Here is a 23872-nt window from a genome sequence, read left to right as displayed (position 1 = left end):
CGGGATCGAACCTGGGCCACCATGGTGGGAAGCCAGCAACTAACCGCTTGAGCTATGGCGCAGCCCTTCCTTACAATCTAAGGTAAGCCTCTAAGTATATTTTGCTAATTTAATGTGCCCATGATCAGAGTCAAATTTAGAATGGAGGGACACATTTAAGATTCAAATCCTCACTGAAATTTTAAGATGATAAGAAAATAAATGTTTTATAGAAAATCTGAGTATGAAATATTTTGTGAAGGGAAGAATAACATACATCTCAAGAGCATAATTTATTTGTAAATTTAGATTAAGGTTTGCTAACTGTCTTTCCACACTTCACCTCCACCAAATTTAACTCTAGATATGCTATTGGTCATAACCTTAAAAATATTGTGGAATGCTGTGTTAGAACACATTTCCTTTTCCTCTTGTTTTTCAAAATTTATTGTATTATCCTGCTTTGTCAGCAGTGGAAAAATCTCACACAAGTACACAAACACCTGCTCAAAAGATGCAGCTCAACTATATATATTATTATGGAAGAAAATGTCAGCCAGAATGGTGAGAGTATTGTCAGAAACAGTTGACGTTGAACACACCAGCTAACTATAAGCAAACCTGACACAAGTCATAAATAAACCTCAATCCTTTCTGCTCAGTTGTTTGTCACCTCAAGACATTCCTCAAGGCCATTTCTGGGGAAGTCCACACCAGATGGAAGTGACAGTTATGGGGACAAAGCAGTTTAAAAAAAACAGTTCTGCCTTTTATATACTTAAACTTTTACAGACAATGGCTGCTATAATATTTCTGAGAAGCTTTAAACACCTCAATATGAGGAAATATTATAATGACATACAAAATAAATTAAATAAATAAATTACTGTAGAAAAATTATAGGAAACACAACCATTCTTTTTTTATAATACTGAAATATCATTGCACAGACCAAAATTACTCAGTCAGTAATATTACTATAACATTTTATTGCATTTACATTATGAGCAAATCTATTAAAATACACATAAGATAGTTTTAAAGGGTTGCAGAGTTCGAAGGTCATGGCTACAACCTGCCAGTTAGATAAACTCCATTGTAATTACTTTCAAGTTGTGCGTTAAATGGATAAACATTACAGGAATAGTAAAGTAGAATTATGAATAATGAAGAAATTGCATCTTCCATTTCAAGTTTGTCAACAAACGAATACATTGCATACACTAATAGATGGACACAATGTACACAGAAAGTACGAGTAATCATGATGAAAACTTAGCTCAATGTATACATCACATTCACTAAAAAATAATTAGTTATAAACTTTTTAATGCTAAAAAACATACAGCTTAATATGAATCACATAATTAAAAAAAAAAGACACAGATGACAGAAGTCTAAAATACCACAACTATGAACCACATAAAGTAAACTCTCCATTATCCAACATGTATTGGGGGATGGGAACTGATGGATACATGAATCTTCTTGTAGCATGAGAGAAACTCTTACAGACACCCAATACAAGGTCAAAACAACAGATTTCTCATTTACTTCTGGCATGGGAGTGTTCCTAGGTCACACAGCAAATTGATGGGTAAAAGATTTTACATACATATACTGTAATACGATAGGTAATGGTGCTAGCCGTGGCTGGGAGAAATATCATGTGGAAAGTAGACATATTTTCATTATAAATTTGTTTTTGAATAATCAAATAACGATGGTAAATTTTCTCTGAGATCTTTGCTGGTTGAATGAGAATTCTGGATGCTTGGATTTGGGATATTTGGTAGTTTCCTGTATTTACAGTCAAGTTTTCAATTGTGAATTGCACATGCATCTTTGAAATTGGATGCATTAAAGCTAAGGAAGTAGTCATCATGCAGAAAACGAATGATGGACTCAATTGGGCAAAGATAAACAGGTGACTGCTTTTTGGTCCATGACTGTGAATTTGTGGCATTGTGAGGGATTTCAGTGACATTACACTTATTCAACTGATGCATCAAAATAATGGTTGCACCTTTACAGAAATGAATATGATTTGTGAGATCTCTACCATTGAAAACAAGACGAAAGAAGAAATCCCTCGCAATTGGGCCATCTTTGGGTTGGCTGGAGGTGAGCTGGAGCTCCCTGTTCTTATACACCTCAAGAACAAGGCGAGAGGCGTAGTGAGGAACCATTGTTACCTCTGATACAACACCAAGAGCAATGGCCAGGTACTGAAGGGTTCTGTCATGGCCAGAATATAAAACAAGTTTTGGTTTTCCCTCAGACATGATGCGAAGCATGTGAGAGACAATGTCACGCATAAGCCCATACGCTCTGAGCAAACAGTACCGTTTCAGATTGCTGCTCTTCACATACTGACGAGCTTCCCATTCAGTGTAGGCAAACAATCCAGTGACCTGCTCCATACGGACACAAATTTCTTGTAATTTGTTTACTGATAACCCGTCAACACATGGTAGCTGGGCCCCATGGCAGACATAAGTTAACAGAGCATCTCTCAGTGCAATAGGGTCAGAAGTGACAGTGGGATCTGGCATTTCAAAAACAATTTCAGCAACAGTGTTTACAAGCTTCACAACAGCTGGATGCGATCGGAAATGCTCTGAACTCTCTGCAGAGAACTGGTGCCTGAATTTCTCAGCTGCTGGACAAGCACAGTCATTAAAGCAGAAGGCTATACTCTGGCTTTCACGTAATGTTACCTTCTGAAAATCCTCTGAAGAAAGGAAGGCATAAAGAAATGACAAAGCACTCTGGAATGTCCGTCTATATCGTGTGCTATATACAGATATATCGTCAGCTGAAAGGGAGCCATTTCCAACACCTAACTTATCCCCATAAGCAACTCTCAAAATCTGACCTGTTTTAAGATGCTGAGAAACACCGACAGGTGTCAACTGCCCCAGCTGACATTCTCCTGAACTTGGAGGTATCAAAGGGAAACCATGAAAAGGACCCAAAAACTGGGAAAGAAAACTGGACAATTTACCTGGTGCTGATAGATTTTGAAGAAAATATTCATATGAACGAAAATTTATATCAGATTCAAAATTATCTGAGTTTAAAAGATCGCCTGCACAGTTGACAGTAGAGATGTTTCTAACGTGGGCAAGTGGTCCTCGGTCACCATGTCGCAGGAATATTAATATTCCTTCCAGAGTATAGTTTCCATGAACTAGACCTTGAAGAAAAGCAAACTGAGTAAGAATACAAACAAATACTTTGAATACTTATAAGTATTATTGGTTCTAGGTAAACTGCATGGATTCTTAATGTAAGTGTGATGTACTGACAATTTCCACAGGAAAAGGTAAGACTTCACCAGTCCTTATTTCTTAGCATGTATTTTTATATATTTTCAATCTACTTCAATTTATGATAAACACATCAAACACATTTACCTTCATTTCCAATGGCAATTTCTTCTGGAGGGTTGCACAGCTTAAATATTCGCCTTGTCTTAATATCTGGTTTCAAATTTTTTGAAAAGCTTCTCATGGGAATATCATTATCTGTATGCTTCAAGGCAGATATACCATCTTCATTTCCAATGTATTTATACATTCCTACACCAATAAAACATGTAATTAATGTGAATTTTATTATTAGATATTTCAATAATGTGTCAGTTTGTGTCTAAGTTACGCTGTTATGTAAGATATGAGGGAAACATTTTATCATTTGTTTATATCTTCTTGGTTCTGTATTACAGTGGCTAGTGTTCAGATGAATGCAATCAGCATACCACACAGTACACGACATGCCTGCTGCGCAATAATTTAATCTATGTCTCTTACCGGAATCTGACAGGTAGTCTTCCCTAAATTGATGTACGACAGATTTTTAAAATTTCACCTCCCAGAAGTTACAAATTACTTCATGCATGAAGTGCAATAACTTTCCTATGTTTAAAACTACAACTGTAGACTGCCACACACATATGAAATATTACATACCGGCAACTAAAAGAAATATCCATACACTGAGGATTAAATAGCAATATAAAGCTCGATGTTGAGAAGAAAGCTTCATTATTTAATGTGACTTATCCCAAAAGATGAAGCATACTATAATCACGGAACTATACGCATTATTCCAGGTATGACACTACAGTGTGTTGCCGTTCTTCAATCATTTACACGCGTGCTGTAAATTCGTACTTTGTGGTTACCCTGGCTCCTAACATGAATTTCATAAATTTGTTTAATAAATAGATATATGGTAGCGCAGAAATTAAGCTTGACACATCGCATTTGTTCCCGTTGATACTATTTTTTGCCGTGTAATTCGTCTGTGACCATTTTTACATAAATATAACCACTGTAACATATACATTCCTACATACACACAAACTTTATCCTCAAACAACTTTAAACGCTTTGAGCTTTCTGCTAGTTGTAAAACAGACGACTGATGCCTAGTTTCATATTATACCACTAGATGCCCTATGCCCTGTAAAAGAAAATGACAATCGTTGTAAACAAAGTCACGTGGAAGGGTGGATAAATTTTAACCAATGAACGTTGAGACCGGTTGGACGTAGCCAATGAACTTCAGCTGTGCACGTGAACTGAGCGTGTACATGGCGTTGGCGATCAATTTGCTGCGAAGTTCGCGGTGTGCGAGGTGAATGAAGTGTAGTACTTAGTTCAGAGTTCGCTTTGGAGTGTTGAGGTTGCAGTGTAGGTTACGGATTATTTTGTGAGAACTTACTTCAACTGATGTAGAAATAAATGTGTTCAATGTCTCAGAGAGATACAGTTATTCATCTTGTTGCTGGCGGGTAAGAAATTAAATCTTGTGTGCGCGTAAACAGATTATTTCGTTCAGTTCATGGTGTAGGTATCGATCCAAGGAAGATATGTAGACCATTCGCCAAGTTTAACTCATTTAAACATAACAATTGCTAGCCTTCATTACTGATAAATATATTAGTGATTATTCGCGTGTCTTAGGTAGCCGTAGCATTCAAATGGGAGTTGTTGGTTTTAACGAGTGTGACCAACCAACCCTCCATAGAGCCACATCGTCAGGCAGGATGTTTTCATAGGGTGCTTCAGGCGAAAATGAGTCAAATATGTTCAGAATAATGACACGTTTTATGTTATGGTAGTAGTTCAATGTAAATGAAAACATTCTCTTCTTGTTCAGGGTGGCCGGTACGGTTGGCGCAATAGTGACTTGCCCGCTGGAAGTAGTGAAGACACGCCTCCAGTCTTCGACATGTGGATTTCATGTTCAGAAAGTTTGCTTACCGAAGATAGCAGCACCTGGGGGTAACAACAGTCATGTGACATGTAAAACTATTCTCCCCCATCAGCGAAGGAGGCTGACAACTTACGCAGCCCGAAACTCGACGCAAATCTTGGCCATTTCACACTGTGGAATGGCTGGAGCTAAAACCATGGGACTTCTCCAGTGCCTCAGGTAAGGTTTAATGTAACATGGTTGACAGTGCCAGTTCTGGAAAACTGTCTTATTATATACCTGATTGAAACCCTTAAAATGAGGATTGTGTCATAACCAGTGGTTGTCCAGTATTTTCTGATGGACCTTTGAACTCGAATGACCTGTTCTATGTAGATGTGTTTAATTTAAAAGAAACTTCTTTTTGCCAGATATAAAACTGGGCCTATTTTTTACATTATATGCAGTTTACAGTATTTGTCAGTTGTAGGTAATCATAGAAGATGAATTCGAGAATTAAGGGAACGTTGTAATTAGACTTGACTGTTGGGCTGTTACCTGAGGTAGAATGTGCTTCATACAAGATAATTTTGGGCTGAAAACTGATATTTAGTTTGGCCCCTTTTATGCTATTGTAGTTGATGGTTTTTAATTTCCAGTAATATTGAACCTACAAGGGAAGGTACTCGGAATGGAAGCTGGAAGCGTTGATAAACCCTGTTCTGAATAAGAGTATGAAAACTATTTTTAATTCTGACCTTGGGTTATTACATAATTTGAATAGAGAGAGAACTGGTGTGTCTTCCAGGCTAGCAGGTGCAGTGAACTGGGAGAGTTGTGCAGGCGACCACTGTGTCCACTGGCCTAGATGAGGCACTAGCCTCTGTTCTATCCCCCCCGTTTCTTTTCAAAATAGCGCTATGTAGACATACACAAAGTAGTTCACCGCCCTGCACAATTCTGCCCTGAAGATGGAGGCAGGATCACCCACAACTATATGGTGTAACAACCCAAAAACAGACTAAAGTGCAGATCTGTCTGCTTGGCCACAGAGGACTGACTGTATTAGGATTCCAACGTGGTGGAGGGTGAATGTCTGTTTGTCACGCCAAGATATTCCTATTCAAATACATTGTATACATTGTATACATCGTATACTGCTTAAATCAGGAATGTGTTCTTGTGATCATGCAAAACCAGTGCACACCCAGTATTCTTTGCTGCTCACTTCAAATAATTGAACACAAACCAAACCTCTTAACCTTTTTAAGCAGTATCAGGGGCTTCGAATTGTGGGCTTGTAATTTAAAAAACATAGGTCTAAGTAAAATGAAACGACACCCACCTCTTACATTTTTATTTTCACAAAAAGAGCATGTAAGGAAACCCGCGAGGGATGAATGACTGACGACGATCAGTTGAAGTTTTGACATTAGACTGTCATTTTTACCGAGCAACTAATATCCACCCACCATCTTGTATAACGCATAACATAGACGTGTCTGACTTGGTGCGATTCCATGTGACGGTCTCGAGGAGCCAGGAGCCAAGACGAACTGAGTGGCGGTAAACCGCCAGTTGTAAAGTAACTTTGACTTTAGGCCGCGCCATAGCTCCAACGGTTAGTCGCTGGCTTCCCACCTCGGCGGCCCGGGTTCGATCCCGGGGTCTGGTCAAGGGGGATTTGCGGTGGACAAAGTGGCGCTGGGGCAGGTTTTCTCCGAGTACTTCGGTTTCCCCTGCCAATCTTCATTCCACCAACTGCTCCACAATCACCCTAACCTATCATCTGGGGCTGGTACAATAGGCCAGAAGTGGCTGCAGTACAAGGGACTCAGTCCCACCCCACTAGCAATAAAGAAAAACTTTGACTTTGATTTCAGGTATGGGAGTTGTGGGGGATGTGACAGACGGTAAAGACATAAGCGTACAGTGTTAAAACCCGTTACCAGGAAACTTCTAGTGAAGACTGAGAGGACCAGTGTGCTGTATGTACTTACAGTGATATTTGGAATGTGTAACTCAGCGAGACTGTTGTAATTGCTAGTAGTTACGATTCATAAGTGATCAGTAAATCCAGTTATCCAAAACCCCGTGGAGAGTCACTCATACACGTGACTGCACTGTGAGAAGTGGGACTGAGTTAGATGGATTGATCGATTGGATTGAATTGTGCGCCGTCAGAGTTGAACCCAGGAGATGGATAATTATGGCGGATTTCGAACGTCTGATAGCGGCATAGGAGGCTCGAAGCCATGATACGTAACAACCAAGCCGAAATAAAAACCATCCCAAAATGGAGTGTCATTATGGGTAGTTGATGGCAATAATGAAAGCCACTAAAGAAAAGATAGAGGTCATGATGGAGGCCTGTCTAAAGAAAAGATAGAGGTCATGATGGAGGCCTGTCTAAAAAAGAAAGTGGAGGCAAATCTTGAAGAAATAGAGCCCTAGTCGGGGCATCGGGAAGAGGCGGCGATGGAGACTATCAGAGCACTGGAGGACCGATATGGGGGCCGGCATCTAGCCATAGGGCGCCGCCGACAGCCGAAGGAACTGACCATGGTGGGCCCCGGAAGAAGTTTGACGCCGGCCGCAGAGGGATGCCCAGCCGTGCAGGAGTGACACGGCGTAAGGGACGCGGTCGTAGACAGTGTTACATGAGGAACCTCGATAGGATGGACGTTTGGGAAGAGAGGTCGGGCGCAGTCTGAATGCAACAACGATATAAGGACCGAGGCCTAAAATAGCATTTACGTCTGGGAAGCAGGAGAACACTCAACAAGACCTTCAGGCAGACCGTAAAGCTGGAAATCGCAAAGCAAACCGTCGGGACTTCCATTACACTGAGGACATGGTGGAGTGGTCGGCCCCCTCCGAAACGAAAGAAGAGACCACGAACAACATATTTAAAGAGCCTGGATGTAGGAGCATTGACCACTCACGGATCTGTTGCCCTCACCAATCGGCGAAGGAGAATGGTGATAAACCTGGACCGACTGGCACCCAATGAGGGAACCGCTCGTCCCGAGAAAGAGGGAGCAGCCGGAGCGGTTGGAAAGTAATCATCGTGAAAATCGAGCCAGGGGGAGTAAAGTGAGATCAATCACAGCCCTTTAAAAGAAGAACTGGCGGTTCGCTTGTAGGCTATTCGCGACGAATAGCCTTAAGGAGGGAGCGGTGTAGCGTGTAGAGCCGTTACTAGGCAGCGACCGCGAAATAAGCAGCTATACCAGAACCGTTGCTGGGTTACGGTCGCAAACAAACACGTCTTCACAGCGACGAAGCAACACGCAATTGTTGGAAACGACGTTTCTCGCGGTTTTCCGTGCCGAGGAGTTATAAGCGGGACGAAGTGAAGACTGAGTTCAGTTATGGGAGTTGTGGGATATGTGCCAGACGGTAAGGACGTAGGCAGACTGTTAAAATCCGTTACCAGTAAACTTCTAGTGAAGACTGAGAGGACTATCGAGTATGTGTGCTGTAGTTACAGTGATATTTGGAGTGCGTAACTCAGTGAGAATGTTCTAATTGCTTGTAGCTGGGATCCGTAAGTGGTCACTAAATCCAATTATCCAAACCCCTGTCGAGTGTCACTAAAAATCGCGGCAGTAGTATCGTTTGTGTGCTGTAAATGTGTGTGCAAATACTTTTTTAGGCGATTAATCGTTATTTTGCCGAAAGTGAATTGCTCATTTCGTATGCCGACCATGGGTGGTGGAAACTTGGAAACCAGTTGTTCGACCGTGTTTCTTTCTTAGGTTTCCTCTGCCTTATCGGGGGAGGGGCGGGGGGTGCAGAAAACTTGGAATGCATCGAGTTACATAGAATTTCATTTTGTACGATAAGCATTTCAGCTAATTCTTGGACGTCACCATTTCCCTCCAAACATGGCTGCAGAATTGTTTTCAAAGCCGCATATCGCTATAAGTAGTAGCATTTATAAATATGATTTAGGAGCGTCTAGATTTTTCCATTTTTTTGGTTGCAGTATATGTCACCCTTCTCCTTATGATTTTTTTTTAGGCCGATTAACTCGGGAGTAGAGCCCGCCTTGAGAAAGTTATAGTCGCTGAACCAGCTAGTCAAGAATTTCTTCGCCATATATGGTACCATAAGTTCATTACCGTTTTCGCAGGAACCAACAGTTGGAGCGTGGGTCATTCCAAAGAATTTGGCAGAGTCCGAGGCCCCTTGGTTCTTTTTTTTTTTTTTCGGTGAGGTTCTGTTAGTCCTGCCCTGCCTCTAGGTTGGGCTACGCTGATGCATCACGGACCCCATCGCATGCTGTAGCTTCCATTACACTCATCCGAGCCACAAGGACGAAGTAATCGCACACAGCCTACTCTTTGCCCGTTAACGTGCTATTTATAAACTTGACTCTGGAAACAAATCCGCAGCCTCATGTGGAGTGAGTGTTCATGCCCACGACCTGCGAATAGTTCACCGCGTAAAAACGTATAAACGCCTGATCTCGAAACAAGGTATTGCCCGTATTTTTAGATCTGGCTGTTCTCAGCAGACTGCGCACCGATAATCAAGCTTCGTAGCGTTGTTGATTTGCGTATCTGACCTTGTCATGGTTTATCTGAAATGTCGGCGAGTGTGTTGTTTGGGTGCTGCCTGTACATGTCCCACATCATTGCAGCTCTTCATAACTCACAGCTGTCCAGATCAGACTGCTGAAACATTTTAGTATACATAAATAATGTTGGTTTAAATGCTGATTATCCTAATCCTTGCATGAAATGCATCATGTTTAGGCTTCTGACATAGGCTTGGCGGCGGGAGATGGAAAGTAAATTTGAAGTTGAACGTAACTCCACAGGGTCGAAGTAGATGTGAACCCGGAAGCGAATTACTGATATGTCATTGTTATTATTGTTAATATTATATTTCAGCATCCTTCTGCATTGGGACACCTTTTTGAATTGTAAAATATTCCGTCTGTAATGCAGCAAAGTCAATCCTTTCTTAAAAGACACTAACATATATTTAATTCGCTGAAAGTCTTTGTTAAATATTTAAAAATGTCATTAACTATGTACATTTTAAAAATTAACAAACACTTTTTAGCGAATTAAATATATGTTATATGTTAGTCTCGTAAGACAGATGTGACTTCGTTGCATTACAGATGGAATATTTTACAATTTAAAATTGTTATTGTTCTAGGCCTAATGTTCATTTCTTAATGGCACAAGACTAATCTTGAGAGCTGTGAGGAATGCAGAATGTCGGAACCATTAAAGTTGTGGCAGCAGCATGAATCAGCAACTACTACATGAGTCAAAACTTTCAGTACATATTCTGTAGTGGCTGTGCAAGCTCCTTGTCACTGTCTTCAGCAGGCGTGCATTATTGTACTGGGCAGCTGTTCTGCTGAAATGATGCTTTGTACTGCAGAGATACAAAGACAATTGCTTTGGTTCAGTTCAGCAAAGCACTACACAAGCATGCTAGTGGCCAGTATGTTCTGAACTGATGCTGTGCGCGATAAGTGTGTCTGTTTCGGTCCCTTCCCCCCATCACCGCGTCTTGTCACCCCTAAGTGTCAAAATTAGAGTCTCTGTATGGAAGATACTGTGGTTCACCGTCAAGGAGTCTTGAATGCAGCAAGATTCAGAGGCGTGATTGGTATCTCTGTAGCTGAAACCTTGAGACATTAATTCTTATTTCAGTTGTTGGTTACGTTTGTAACTAGTCTGGATGAAGCAGGATCTCCTGTTTATTGGTTTAATGGGATAGTCTACAAAGAAGGAAAGCAGTTGGTATTATATTGTAACAATACTGATGTCATATTTTCGGTCGGAGGCGCGTAATGTCTTCGCCCGATCGAACGCTGGAGGTCGTTGATTCAAATCCCACTGGATATTTGCGTTTGTGTGGATGAGGTTGGAATTATGGGTCGTTGTTAAACTCCTTGGACGGAGATCAGGACAACACAAACACAGAAAGAAACGCACGCATGCATCCATATCTCTGGAGGGATTCAAATCCACGTTCACATTATTCGAGCGGCCGAAGACATTCGTTCCAGACCGCACGACCGCTGTGATCTGCTTAAAGATTCATACGTTCAGAAATTCTGGATCAATAGAGGCCAGAGTGTCGAAAGCGAAAGAAGAACTATGCTGGTATATAATTTAAGTGTCATTGTTCTGTGTGAATTTGAAGGTGTGTGTGTGTGTGTGGTGGAAGCATGTACGATTTCGTTTATTTAAAGTTAATGTTTATGTTCTGTTTTGATCTGCTAGTATTAATATGACTGAAATACAAATAGGCGGATGCGAAGTATTTGGAGTGGCCTTTTTTTTTATTAAAATTAGTCATTTTGCATAGTAAGTCTCTTGTTAAAAGAAGAGATGAAAGTAATTGACTGTCCTTTGATATTTAAAATTTATGCATGTCAAGTACTTGTCTGGCCCAGAATGATTTTACAGCACTCAAGTTTTTCACTTTAAAACAAATTCACTCAGGTCAGGGACCAGTTATGGGCTCTAATGAGCGCTACAGTCAACTTCTGTCCGGTCCTAAGACCGAAAGCAGGGAATCAGCTGAGTAGCTATCAACCTTACTCATCAATCTTGAAGATGGAGGCAATATATTCCTTCGAAACGTCGGCTGACTTTCACCGGGCTACATATCGTTATGCACAAGTAGAACTCATCAGCTTTTCAAGGAAGAAACATCACCGTTGAGTTAGTTTATTGTGGGTTCCTTAAGTATGAATGCTTTATACGATTATCGTGTCTGACAGTCTCGCATGTTTCGAATCGGGAATTGCTGAATGGATTTTGATGGAATTTGTCATTAGAGATTTATAAAAAAATTGGAAGGCATTTTCGCTATTCACAAAGCTCGACAGCGTAGAACCATATTGTAACAAGGGAGGATTACGCAAATATAATGTATGGAAATTGTGCTCCGGTGCAGATTACACGTTTCCAATGTTGTTTTGCTTTTTTCTTTTCAGTATGTTTTGATCTGATACCTGTTTGAAATACACTGTTACAAAGCTTTCCTTCTTAACATAAGGAAGATATTCGTGAAACTTTGTGTAAAAGGTCAGCTACGTGTGGATGGGCTAGATCGTGTGGGTGTCTGGATGGAATAAAAGAAATTCTTCAAAATAACTGAAACCGGCAGTTCACATGTTTTGGTTTGACGCAAAAGGTACCTGGAATAGCAAATGTTAGAAACCATTGTGATGCCCGATGGTAGACCGTACGCTGAAGTACTTTGCCAGAAAGTAATTATCACATTGTTTATACAGTTAGACTACTGTTTACTGTGTAACCGTCGGATGCGCAGACATTTCTAGGAAGTAAGTTTACTTAGGTGCCGGTCACGGTAGCCGAGAGGTCTAAGGCATACACTGTCTTCGCTCGCGGTCGTGGGTTCGAATCCCACTCAGGGCATGGATGTTTGTGTGCGTTTTTCTGTGCTTGTCTACAGGTAGAGGCCCTGCGACGAGCTGATCACTCGCCCAAGAAGTCCTACCGTGTGTGTAAGATCTAGTAAACCGAAGTGAAACGGAGAGTTTCATGGAGGTAGGCCTAGGCCCAAATTGGGGCTGTAGCGCCACAGGAAAAAAAAAAAAGTTTACTTAGGTGGAGTCAAGACCGCGACACAGAGTGAGCTCTCAAGGAATTATAACAGCCATTATTTTGTTTTTCATTGCAGAAGTATAACTTGCATAGACGGTTGAGCGTGAAAGTTGCCAGGTCCTGTTTATTGCCAGTTTATGATCGCAACGAAAAGTGTTACGAAAACAGTGCAGTTGGGCAGCGATTTGCCCATGAACTGATCCTCTTTTATGCATATTTCATATTAGCAAGAATAATTTAACGTACAGTCACGTGAAATGGAAAAGTAGGCACGAGACCTAACGCTAGCGGCGACTCACTTTAAGGTCTGGAAGGGTCATAAAACTTTTGTAGTTGTTGCTTGGGGTGTTAAAGCTGTAAAGCTATCCCAGTAACAGGCCTTGGAGGCCCATAGGGTTGTGAGACGTCGAGCCTACCACATTTTCTAGACAGTCGTTTCACAGATGGCGGTGAGGTCAGCTTTACGCCCCCCCCCCACCACCACCAGGAAGATTCCTGGTACGTAGACCCAGCTGATTGTGGGTATGTTTGCAACAGGAGGAGGTAGCTAACCAATGCCCTAAGCAGTAGCGTGACCCATAGCCCGCGCCAATAATATGATGCTATTTGTGTGTATATGCCGTCCTTGGAAGATAAATGAAAAAGCTATCTATTTCCACATGCTGAGACGTTTCTTGCATTGCTGCTGTTAGCGTGGGCAGACCTGTTTAAGTGTCTGGTCGTTACGTTTAGCATGATGTGTTGCAACCTACGTATGGTAGCCTGTTTGAATAGAAATGATATTTCCAACGTACATACGTTACATTTGCTCTGTGTTGGCTGGTATCAGAAATGAGGAAGTAACATCCCTTATTGGAGCAAACTTGTACGTGGGTCCTATGTGTATTTGCCTCAGTTTGTTCTGTCCACAGGCATGTGTTTTTGAGGAAATAGTTCTGTTGCATATATACAGATAATACTATGGTTATCCGGTAAGTAACCTCCGGTGAGCTGTTAACAAAACAGAATGAGAAAGAAATATCATACAAAAATACGTGAATACTTAAGCCACTTTTCAACGTAGTCACTGCCGGAATTGAGGCACTTGTATCCGGGAATTAAGTTTTTGTATTCCTGTGTCAGAGAAGTATGCCTCCTTTGAGGTCAGCCACGTTTTGACACGTTCCATCAACTCATTACTGTCGAAGCGCAGTGATCTCAACCAGTTCTTCAGGTAGGGAAACGGGTGGTAGTCGTTCGGAGCGAGTTCGGGGCTGTAAGGAGGGTGGTCAAACAACTCCCAGTTGTGCTCCAGCAGTACTCTAGTGCGAGTAGCTGTATGTGGACGCGCAGTATCATGGAACGCTCTACATCGGATGTCAGCATTCCACGCCTTTTGTTCTGAATGGGACTACGCAGTTTTTTCATAGTGTTTCGCAGTACACTTGTGACGTTATTTCGGCCCCTTGTTGCATGAATTCCACTGTCAGCACGCCTTTCAGGCCCCAGAAAACACTTGCCTTCATCTTCCAGGCAGGCAGACGACATTCGTTTAAACTTTTTTGGGTTTGTTTGGTGAATGTGTGTGTGCATCCACTGCTTTGATTGCTCTTTGGTTTCAGCATTCACAGATGAAACCCATGTTTCATCGCCTCTTACTCTCACGATCTGATTGAGAAATTCAGCACCATATTTGTGGTATAGCTGTAACAAAGTTAAAGCCAAAGTCATTTTCTGCGTTTTATACGCACCCGTAATCATTTTCGAAACCCACGCCGGAGCGTGAAGCTGACCACTAACCTCCAGCTAGTGCCGAGGTCAAGAAAATGTAGATCTATACATGCACTCCCCATACTCCTTCATGGCGTAGTGCTTAATTCGTTAAGCACAGGGACAGCTTTTACATATACTCATGGTAAAGTAACATCTTATTTTATCTTTTCTAGTTTCCGTGGGCACTTAAATTGATCGTACGTAGAATGATCCTCTATAAGAGTCAACCACCATTCAGTGCTACCACAATATTATCGGCTTTAAATGTGGGCCCATTGCCCCTCAAATGTTGCTGCTTATGTGATCCCAGAACAGCGTCTGGGATGCCAGAATTGATGACAGTGTGGAGAGACTGTTGAAAAGGATGGATTAACAAGACAGCAACCGTATGGATAAGAAATGGAAAACTCGCCTCTGCGCTTCCCTATCCAGTTTATCCTTAACTGTGGCTTAACTTTTTTTGCCATTTCGATTATCTGTTATTGCTCTCGCTTCTGCTTATCTGCCCGATATACTTTGTTGTCAGCTGTCTGTGGCATAAATGTTTGAGGCAGTTTGCGTCATGTTTCTTCATTTTACCACACAATTTTTGTTCATGCAGGCTAGCACGTATGGACGAAAATTTGTTGACGGTTAAGTCACTTTCCTGTTCGAAACATCACTTAATAGATGGAGCCTTTTTAAATGAAGAATTAAAAGAGCTCTCTCACCTCTTTACCTGTAGGCACATTGTGGAGAATGAGGGCCCCAGAGCCCTGTTCAAGGGACTAGGCCCCAACCTGGTGGGAGTAGCCCCATCCCGAGCTATCTACTTCTGCGCTTATTCGCAGACCAAGAGCTTTTTCAACTCAGTTCTCAGCCCCGACACCGCCATCGTCCACGTGTGCTCCGCATCATGTGCAGGTCAGTACAAACCATCCCTACGCAATAGAGGGCTAGGGAGTAGTGCTTGATTTAGCATCGTTTTGTTTGTGTTGTTTGCCCTTGCTTTTTAACTTATGTTTTTGTCTGTGCGTTATGGAGACATAGTAGGGTGATACCAGAATTCTACCCTGACGGTGGAGACTGGAGTGTCTCCTGACTTTCCTCTGGAAATGGAGACCACAATCTCTAGACATCACCCAGAAAGATGGAGATTACAATTGTGCGGGACTTGTGTGTGAACGTGTCTCCAAATATGAAGACGGCAGGAGGAGACTTGTAATCTCTGGACTTCGCTCTGAAGATAGGCTGCAGTTTCTCTGACACTTGGGCATACCAGATCTCCAGACAGGTGTTGTGTACAATCTGAAAGCTGATGACGCGAATCTCAGAGAATCACCGCGGAAGCGTTGAACTTACGATGGAATATTATGACATGTTTCATTTATGAAATAAATCACCATTGTTCTTATTGTGCCGTGCTGTTGTTAGCGTTGGTATTATAGAGTCCCGTTGGGGAGTCGTTTTATAAATATTGATCTATTGATTGAAAGTTGTGGGTTGTGCCTCCGAGTTTAAATAACCTTTTAGTTGAGTCTTCAGGATTTCCCAACTTTATTATAGCCCCAGGGACATATATTTGTGCACGAAATCGTCAGTTAGCGTCAGAATGAACAATGTAAATTGTTATTTTTATCGGATGATTTATTTTTGCGTCGTACGTATATCGTATCCTTTCCCTGTGAAGGAAGTGTATTTTAGTTTCATGTGTTGAAACATTGTGATATAGACTAACTTCTCACCCTTCAGCCACCTTTTCTACGGCGTTAGGCACTGGCTATTCTGTTTAGTTTATGCTTTTATATTTATATCGGCTGTCATCTGTTTTGCATAGTAGTGCAGCCTTTGTGTTGATTTTTATTTCTTGGTGACGTACTTCGCTTTGGATATTAATTATCAAGTAATAGGATTAAGCTTAATCTTGTAACGTCGAATTCATGTATCACATCAGTTGTTTGATGACTTGTGCCTAACCTTAGCAATCTGTCATTTGTTATGCTGTGGACTTTTACGAGTAAAATTTAATCAGTAGACGTGTGTTTTTTATGCAAGTGATCGTATCTGTTATATTTGATTTGTTTACACGACATTTTAACTGTAAAACGGGTATGGATGAATATATGCTAATATTGTGCTGAAAAAGAAAGTCCTGATACTTTATAAAGGCAGTCAATTACAGGATGATTTAGGAGGAATACTCGTACATTACTGGAACGATTTTGAGTAAAGATTTACATTAACTTCAATTTAAAACAAAAATAAGTGGTATATGCTAGAGAAATGTGTTCAAAATATTTTTCTCACGAGTTTCCATATGCGGTTTGAATGCACACTGACACATCTACGCAGTGTTGCCCACCATTTCAGCCATAATACGCCGTGCTCAAATGTACCTGAAAGCGGGCACTTTCGAACGGATTTTATAACATGTTTTATTATTAAGTAACATGTATTTTAATTTTCTACTGACGTCATTGTGAAGCTTTTAGTTAAAACCCCCTATTATGGCACGTCGTTATGTTGCTTTACACTTACCATGATCTATTAAACGGGTGGAATAGTTGGTTAAGGCACTATGCTACAAGCGGGTAGGTCGTCGGTTCGATTCCCGATGATGTCATTGGATTTTTCAATTGATCTATTCCTTCCAGCCGTATACTATGGCCCTGGGGTCGACTCAGCCCTTAACAGAAATGTGCACCAGCGCGGCCGGCGCGTAAGGCTGACAACCTCACCGCCATATGTGAGCTTATTGTTTAGAAAATTGTGGCAGCCTCGACGTCTCACAATCCCATGGGCCTCCACGGCTTGTTACTGGAATAGCTTATATGATCTGTTAAAGTTTCCGAATTGGTGAATTTATTTTTAAACTCAGAATCTCTTGATTAATGTACCCACGAAGTGTGACTGATATCTCCACAAACACCGTCTGTATATTCGTTTACGCAGTCAATTCTTGACACATCGGCCTAACTTCTAGGTCATTGCCATTGTTACTGTGCTGGAGTGTTCGACCAAAAGAAGCGCGACTAGCCAGTATTGTAGCTTATCGAATGCATTCAGTGTACTACGTAACCTTGACCGGCGGCAGTTATATTCTAGAAGTACATCATAAATGCATCTTTTCTAACCGCGCCATGGCTCAAGCGGTTAGTCGCTGGCTTCCCATCGCGGCGGCCCGTGTTCCATCCCGGGTATGGTCAAGTAGGATTTGTGGTGGACAAAGTGGCGCTGGGGCAGGTTTTCTCCGAGTACTTCGGTTTCCCCTGCCAATCTTCATTCCACCAATTGCTCCACAATCACCCTCACCTATCATCTGGGGCTGGTACAATAGGCCAGAAGTGGCCGCAGTACAAGGCACTTAGTCCCACCCCACTAGCAATAAAAAAATAATATGTGAAAACGACGTTGATCGGAACCATGTCACTTTCGTCAGCATTACAGTATAGACAAGATGATCGGGATTGTAAATACGTGTATATTCTTGGCTGGAAATACAGGTAATTGTAAAGTACAATAATGATTATTTAGCATTTAGTGTTATATACTTATATTTATTCACCTATGGACAAAGGTGAAAGCCAGAAGGAAAGAGACCACTGCGAAGACCAAGGCGTAGGTATGTGGACGGTATTAAAATGGATCTTGGAGAGATAAAATGGGATTGTATGGATTGGATTCATCTGGCTCAGGATATGGACCAGTGGATGGCTCTTATGAACACGATAATGAACCTTCGGGTTCCATAAAATGCTGGGAAATTCTTGAGTAGCTGCAGATTTGGATTCTCCTCAAAGAGGGCTCAGCTCTGTAAGTAACGGTCAAAGGTGAAACCGCTTCTGTGGTCTAGTAGTCAGAGTTCCTGGCTACATATCCTGAGGTCCCAGGTTCGATTTTCGGCGCTACCAGATTTCTGAGAAATCGTGGGTCTGGACGAGGTCCTCTCAGTCTCGTGAGGATAATTGAGGAGATATTTCAAGGAAATAGCGGCTCCGGTCTAGAAAAGCGAGATTAACGGCCGTGGGGATTCATTGCGCTTACCGCGCGACATCCTCTATCCCCTAAAGTTGACACTGAGTTCGCCGACAAGCGGCGGTCGCTCGGTCAGTAGAGTTCGCTAGCGGACTACAGGCCACGGAGTTGTATGGTCAGAGGTGAAGCGAGCGAGAGTTGGATTAGGCCCCCGTCTCGTTAGTATCAAACTCTAGTTTGGGCGAATAACCCGCTTCACCGGCAATTTCCTTAAACCCTGGGACGAACAACAGCGTTATAACGAGTTAACACGACGTTGCATGAATCCCCTGTATGAAAGTAGCATCAACGTAATAATGACACCAACGTTATCAGGGACAGCGTTAAGCAAGGAGTTGCTGTAATTTTAATATGAGTAACTTTTCATGGCTAGACACCCATTTCATGCTTACGTTGTTGGAAACACAGAAGGAGTTATGCAATTTGCGTACTTGTAAACCCGTTTGTGAACTAGGGACGAAACAGCTATGCACTAACCATTTTCTCCTCCTGTTACTGCTTTTATCCCTTCGCTACTGAAAAAAATGTTGTTATACCGGTTCGACGATTTATCACACGTAACCGGTTTTAGGTTTTCTGTTCTCCCACCCTGAGCCATCGCCAGCCGCCAACTTCCGCCTCCTGTTACCAGTAGGTGGAAATATCAGCTGTCTAGAATTCTGTGCAAAATCATCTCTCTCTTTGCGTCCAGTCAAAACAGACGAACTAGATCTATGTACTGAAATATACAAAGTTGAGAAAACGGAGCATTCAGACCGTAATTCGATTCCTGTGTTGTTTGTGGTAATATGCAGCGCTGGGATTATAAGACTGTGCAGTACTGTACATGTAGATTGACACATCCAATCAAGCGCAACTCGGGAAAATGACTAACTTCATGGAGCTGAGCCCTTCTTGAGAAGCCGTCAGTTATGCAGCTACTCAGGAACTTCCCAGGAATTTATGGACCCGAAGGTTCATTGCCGTGGTAAAGATCTCCATCTGTTTGAATCGTTGCCGCACCGTGAAGACGAATGGGGGATGGAGGCTTTCTCCCCTGAAGAAAATAACCGCAGTTAGGAGATGGGCCCCAGGGCCGATTTGGGCTTGGTGTCCAAGGAAATGTCCCTGTATATTTTTAATTCTAAGAGAACAAACATTCGCGAGGTTTGCCTGGGTCAGCACCGTACCGTTGGTTCAAGGAACCAGATTGCTCAGTCGGTATAGCGGCTGGAAATGGGCTGGACGGTCGAGGGGTCGGAGTTCAAGTCCTGGTAGGGTCAAGAATTTTCTCCATGTCGACAAGACCGGCTCTGGGTCCCACGCAACCTCCTATCCAGTGGGTACCGGGGGTAAAAAGGGCAGGGCGTAAAGCTGACCACTCACCTCCGACTGATGCCGAGGTCAAGAAAACTTGGATCCATAAATCCACTACTCCATACGCCTTCATGGCCTAATGCTTTAATTAGCTAAGCACCGGGACTTCTTTACCTTTTACACCATTGGTTCAGGAGGTGAGGGAAATGGATCTTACAAAGGGTTAGATAAAACAAGCAGTAATAACAAAAATGACCGTTGCGCTGAGTTATTTTCCATCTGTTGCCCTGCGATTTGCATGTCAGACGTTTCTCTAGTTGAACTCGACGACGTGGTCTGCACATTCGGATGTAAGAATGAGTTCACGTCGAGCTGTGTGTAAGCAGTGCCTTTTAACGTTCACCTTCTAAATTTCCCACACAAGAGATCATTCCAGCCGGATTAATGCTTCGCTCTTTTTAACATGTTTGTGCATGAACGTGGCGGCTGTCACCATTTGGACTGGGGAGCGTCTTGCATAGCTCAGTCAGTATAGTGACTAGGCTACCGGCTGGATGACCGCAGAATTGAGGCTCGTTTCCAGACATAACAGAAATTTTATATTTTTCTCGGTTGTGTCGGGACTGTTGGGACCTAGCCATCCGTTGGGTATCGAGGGTGCTGTTCCTTGAGAGTAAAGCGTTCGTTGCATGAAGCTGACTGCTGACCTCAATCTAGTGCTGGTATTATGAATATATGGAGCTACATTTCCATTTCCTTGTACGCTTTAATGGTATGGTGTTTAATTGGGTACAGAGACAACTTTAACCTTTCCTAACATTCCTTAAGGTTTATTAAACGACGTCGAATTTTAATATTTATGCAGGCGGTACGTATAGTAGCCAATGTACATAATTGTTTTCATCTGTTAAACAGGTTTAAAAATTGGTTACCAGATAAACATTTAAAGGACCTTTCCAAAGAACCTCCAGTTCCTGTGTTAGTTATTAGTTAGTTAGTTAGTTATTTTAGAGAGGGTGGGTTTCCCCATGCACCGCGACCAGTTTGATCTATTGTGCTTCCCCTCTGTGATATTCTACCAGTCTCTATACCCTACCGATAAATGGTGCGTACCATCAGTCCCGCCGAGCAAGCGAGTTCGGCCACTTGCTTAGCGGTGTCTATAATGCTTCCCCCATCTATCAGAGGCCTTAGAGGCTATTGTTGGGCGGGAAACGTCCTGGAATTTGGCTCAGTGATCCCCTTNCCTTTGGGGATATGAGGTTCTTTTACGTGCCGTAAAGTTACGACACGGGACACACAGCTTAAAGTCCCTCCCGGAGGACTTGTTCCCTGAATTTTTCCGCCCTTAAAAATTCGACGACCTCCGCCGGGTATTTGAACCCGCGTACCACGAGTCATGAGGTGGGAACGTTACCTCTAGACTACGGAGGCCGCTTAGTTCCTGTGTTAACCATATTCTTTTTATAGATACTTATCTCGTAATTGTGTGTCTCTCTGTGTTTCGAAATTTCCGTTACTGGCTCGGAAGCCCAGCAGGAGGGTCGTTAGAGCCTACGTGACTAAATCCACGTTGTAGCACGTGGCTCACGGAAAAAGGGGTCATGAATATGTTGACGGCATTTGCACCAGCTGCAGTGGAATACCGTGACCTGATCCATACCATACCTCACATGTTGCGTTGTCAGGGTCTCCAGAACGTATCGCAGTTAGCTACTCTTCCGAGTTTCCTGTAGAGTTTCGAGTAGAAGCCTCACGTGTCCCGGTGTCAGGGTGTCCAGAACGTATCGCAGTTAGCTACTCTTCCGAATTTCCTGTGGAGTTTCGAGTAGAAGTCTCGCATGTTGCGTTGTCAGGGTCTCCAGAACGTATCGCAGTTAGCTACTCTTCCGAATTTCCTGTCGAGTTTCGAGTAGAAGCCTCACATGTCGCGTTGTCAGGGTCTCCAGAACGTATCGCAGTTAGCTACTCTTCCGAATTTCCTGTGGAGTTTCGAGTAGAAGCCTCGCATGTTGCGTTGTCAGGGTCTCCAGAACGTATCGCAGTTAGCTACTCTTCCGAATTTCCTGTCGAGTTTCGAGTAGAAGCCTCACATGTCGCGTTGTCAGGGTCTCCAGAACGTATCGCAGTTAGCTACTCTTCCGAATTTCCTGTCGAGTTTCGAGTAGAAACCTCACATGTCGCGTTGTCAGGGTCTCCAGAACGTATCGCAGTTAGCTACTGTCCCGAGTTTCCTGTAGAGTTTCGAGTAGAAATTACCTATCTTGATTATCAGATGGTGGATAACTTGTAGATCTGCTTTGCTAATCTTGTATTCTCTCGCGTAATATTGCTTCCACAAAGAAACCTATATGTAAGAGATGGCTGGGACATGTCACGTACAGCTGTAAGTGGTGTCGGACATGGGCCTCGCGGTCTGAGGCATGAACTGTCTTTGCCCGCTCGAACGCTGGGATCGTCGGTTCGAATCCCTCTCGAGGCATGGATGTCTTTGTGCGTTTGTTCTGTTTGTGTTGGTCTGTGTGTAGACAGCAGCATTGCGACGGGCTCATCCCCCGTCCAGGAGTCGTACCGACTGTTTGTAGATTAAGAAACTGAAAAGGGCTGTAGAGCCAGAGGTAGTTTAGGAGATGAAGTGAATCTCAGTTTCATGCATCCATTGCATGCAGCTCCTTTTAGAAGACGTAAAAATCTCTCTATTAAACCCGATAGAATGTAAGTAACCTGTGCCTTGACAACGATAAACACGGACTGTATACCCACTGTTTTGAAGTGTGAGAGCCCCTAATGTTGTGTTCATCGACTTGCTACTGGCCTGTCATTGTCCTCTGAAGGTGAAGACTGTTTCTCCCAATTAGCAGTTCCATCGTAAGGTTTAAAATCTAGTATAGGGGTACCCAAACTTTTTCACTGGCAGGCCACCCAAATATTAAACGAAATAGTTTAAGAATTTAAAATGGAATGAGAGTGGAATTTAGTCAACAGTTAACGCTCCTGTAACTTTTAAAATAGAGTCTGGCATGTGTATCACATGTATATTTGTGCATAAATAAAAGTTATTCACGGTGAAGATGGATACAGACCACTTAAAACTTTTTCGCCGTCCAGGAGCTAGTGAAACTCTGGTCTAGTGTTTGGCTTAAACTTCGCATCTTTTATATGGTTAGGTAAGGTATCCGTTAACACACACACACACACACAAAAAAAGGCTTTCAATCACTCAGTATGATTCTATGAGACCGAAACATGTAGTGGTAAGCAGTCGAATTCAGTTTGTGAAATACTGATTGATTGTACACGTAAAACAGTTTTTGTTGTTGTGTTGACGAATACCTTACCTATCCATATGTTTGTGACACACAACAGGATGCACATTGTGAAAATTCGCATCTTTTGCTATTTCATAGAACTTGTGTTCGAGTTAGTCATGTTATACTTTCTCCGGTGTCTGGTTCATTCACTGACGGTTAGGGTTTTTTTTTTTTTGACGGGGGCAGGATTCTGTATTTTTAACACATGTCCATACCGTATTTGGGCCCCTTTCAAGTCCCCACACAGGGTACCGGCGTTGTTCCCTCGAGAATAAAACCAGAACGCGATAAGGTTTTAAGGTAAATGGAGATTAACCTCCACGCTCTATATCTACACACACACACACACACACATACAGTAGAACTTGGTTATAACGTCATCAAAGGGACCTAAAAATAGCGTCGTTATAAACGAATGTCGTTGTAACCGAAATGGGCACTTCCACAGTAGCCTTATGTTAGTCACGTAAAAATCTACCAAAAACCGAGTTAAAATGTTGCATTTTTTAGTGAAATACTTAGTTAAGTACAGACTAACGTAACATTAACGTGGAATTGCCCAAATGTGTAATATCAAAGACATTACAGCGCTTTTCACTGACAATACACACCGCACTAATACTGTATATTACAGGTAGGCCTACTCACCAAATTACAGTAGATTACATCAATTGTTGTGCCTTACTGTACCTAGATACGAGTACA

General features: G+C 42.4%; 2 protein-coding genes across 3 annotated transcripts in view; one reads left to right on the top strand and one right to left on the bottom strand.

The window, feature by feature from the left end:
* LOC111869686 (2-phosphoxylose phosphatase 1) lies at positions 1 to 4424 on the bottom strand. Of its 2 annotated transcripts, none has more exons than XM_023861379.2 (3): positions 4343 to 4424; positions 3399 to 3563; positions 1 to 3178 (listed from the first exon to the last, which is right to left on the bottom strand). In XM_023861379.2, exons 2-3 carry the CDS (start codon positions 3559 to 3561, stop codon positions 1800 to 1802), a joined length of 1542 nt encoding a protein of 513 aa, XP_023717147.1. In that variant the 5' UTR covers positions 3562 to 3563; positions 4343 to 4424; the 3' UTR covers positions 1 to 1799. The 2 variants fall into 2 exon arrangements, with proteins under 2 accessions (XP_023717147.1, XP_023717146.1); XM_023861378.2 differs by having other exon boundaries at positions 3954 to 4418.
* A 180-nt stretch (positions 4425 to 4604) lies between these two features.
* Positions 4605 to 23872, top strand: part of LOC111869683 (mitochondrial carrier protein Rim2) — a 76212-nt gene continuing 56944 nt past the window's right edge. The window contains exons 1-3 of the mRNA XM_023861375.2: positions 4605 to 4780; positions 5149 to 5424; positions 15271 to 15449. Of these exons, the coding sequence (XP_023717143.1) occupies positions 4731 to 4780; positions 5149 to 5424; positions 15271 to 15449 (505 nt within the window). The 5' untranslated portion in view covers positions 4605 to 4730. The remainder of the gene's footprint in view (positions 4781 to 5148; positions 5425 to 15270; positions 15450 to 23872) is intronic.

This window comes from Cryptotermes secundus, unplaced genomic scaffold (genome assembly GCF_002891405.2).
Source record: "Cryptotermes secundus unplaced genomic scaffold, Csec_1.0 scaffold1072, whole genome shotgun sequence".
Taxonomy (NCBI): Eukaryota; Metazoa; Arthropoda; class Insecta; order Blattodea; family Kalotermitidae; genus Cryptotermes; species Cryptotermes secundus.
This window is presented reverse-complemented; position numbering and strand designations above follow the sequence as displayed.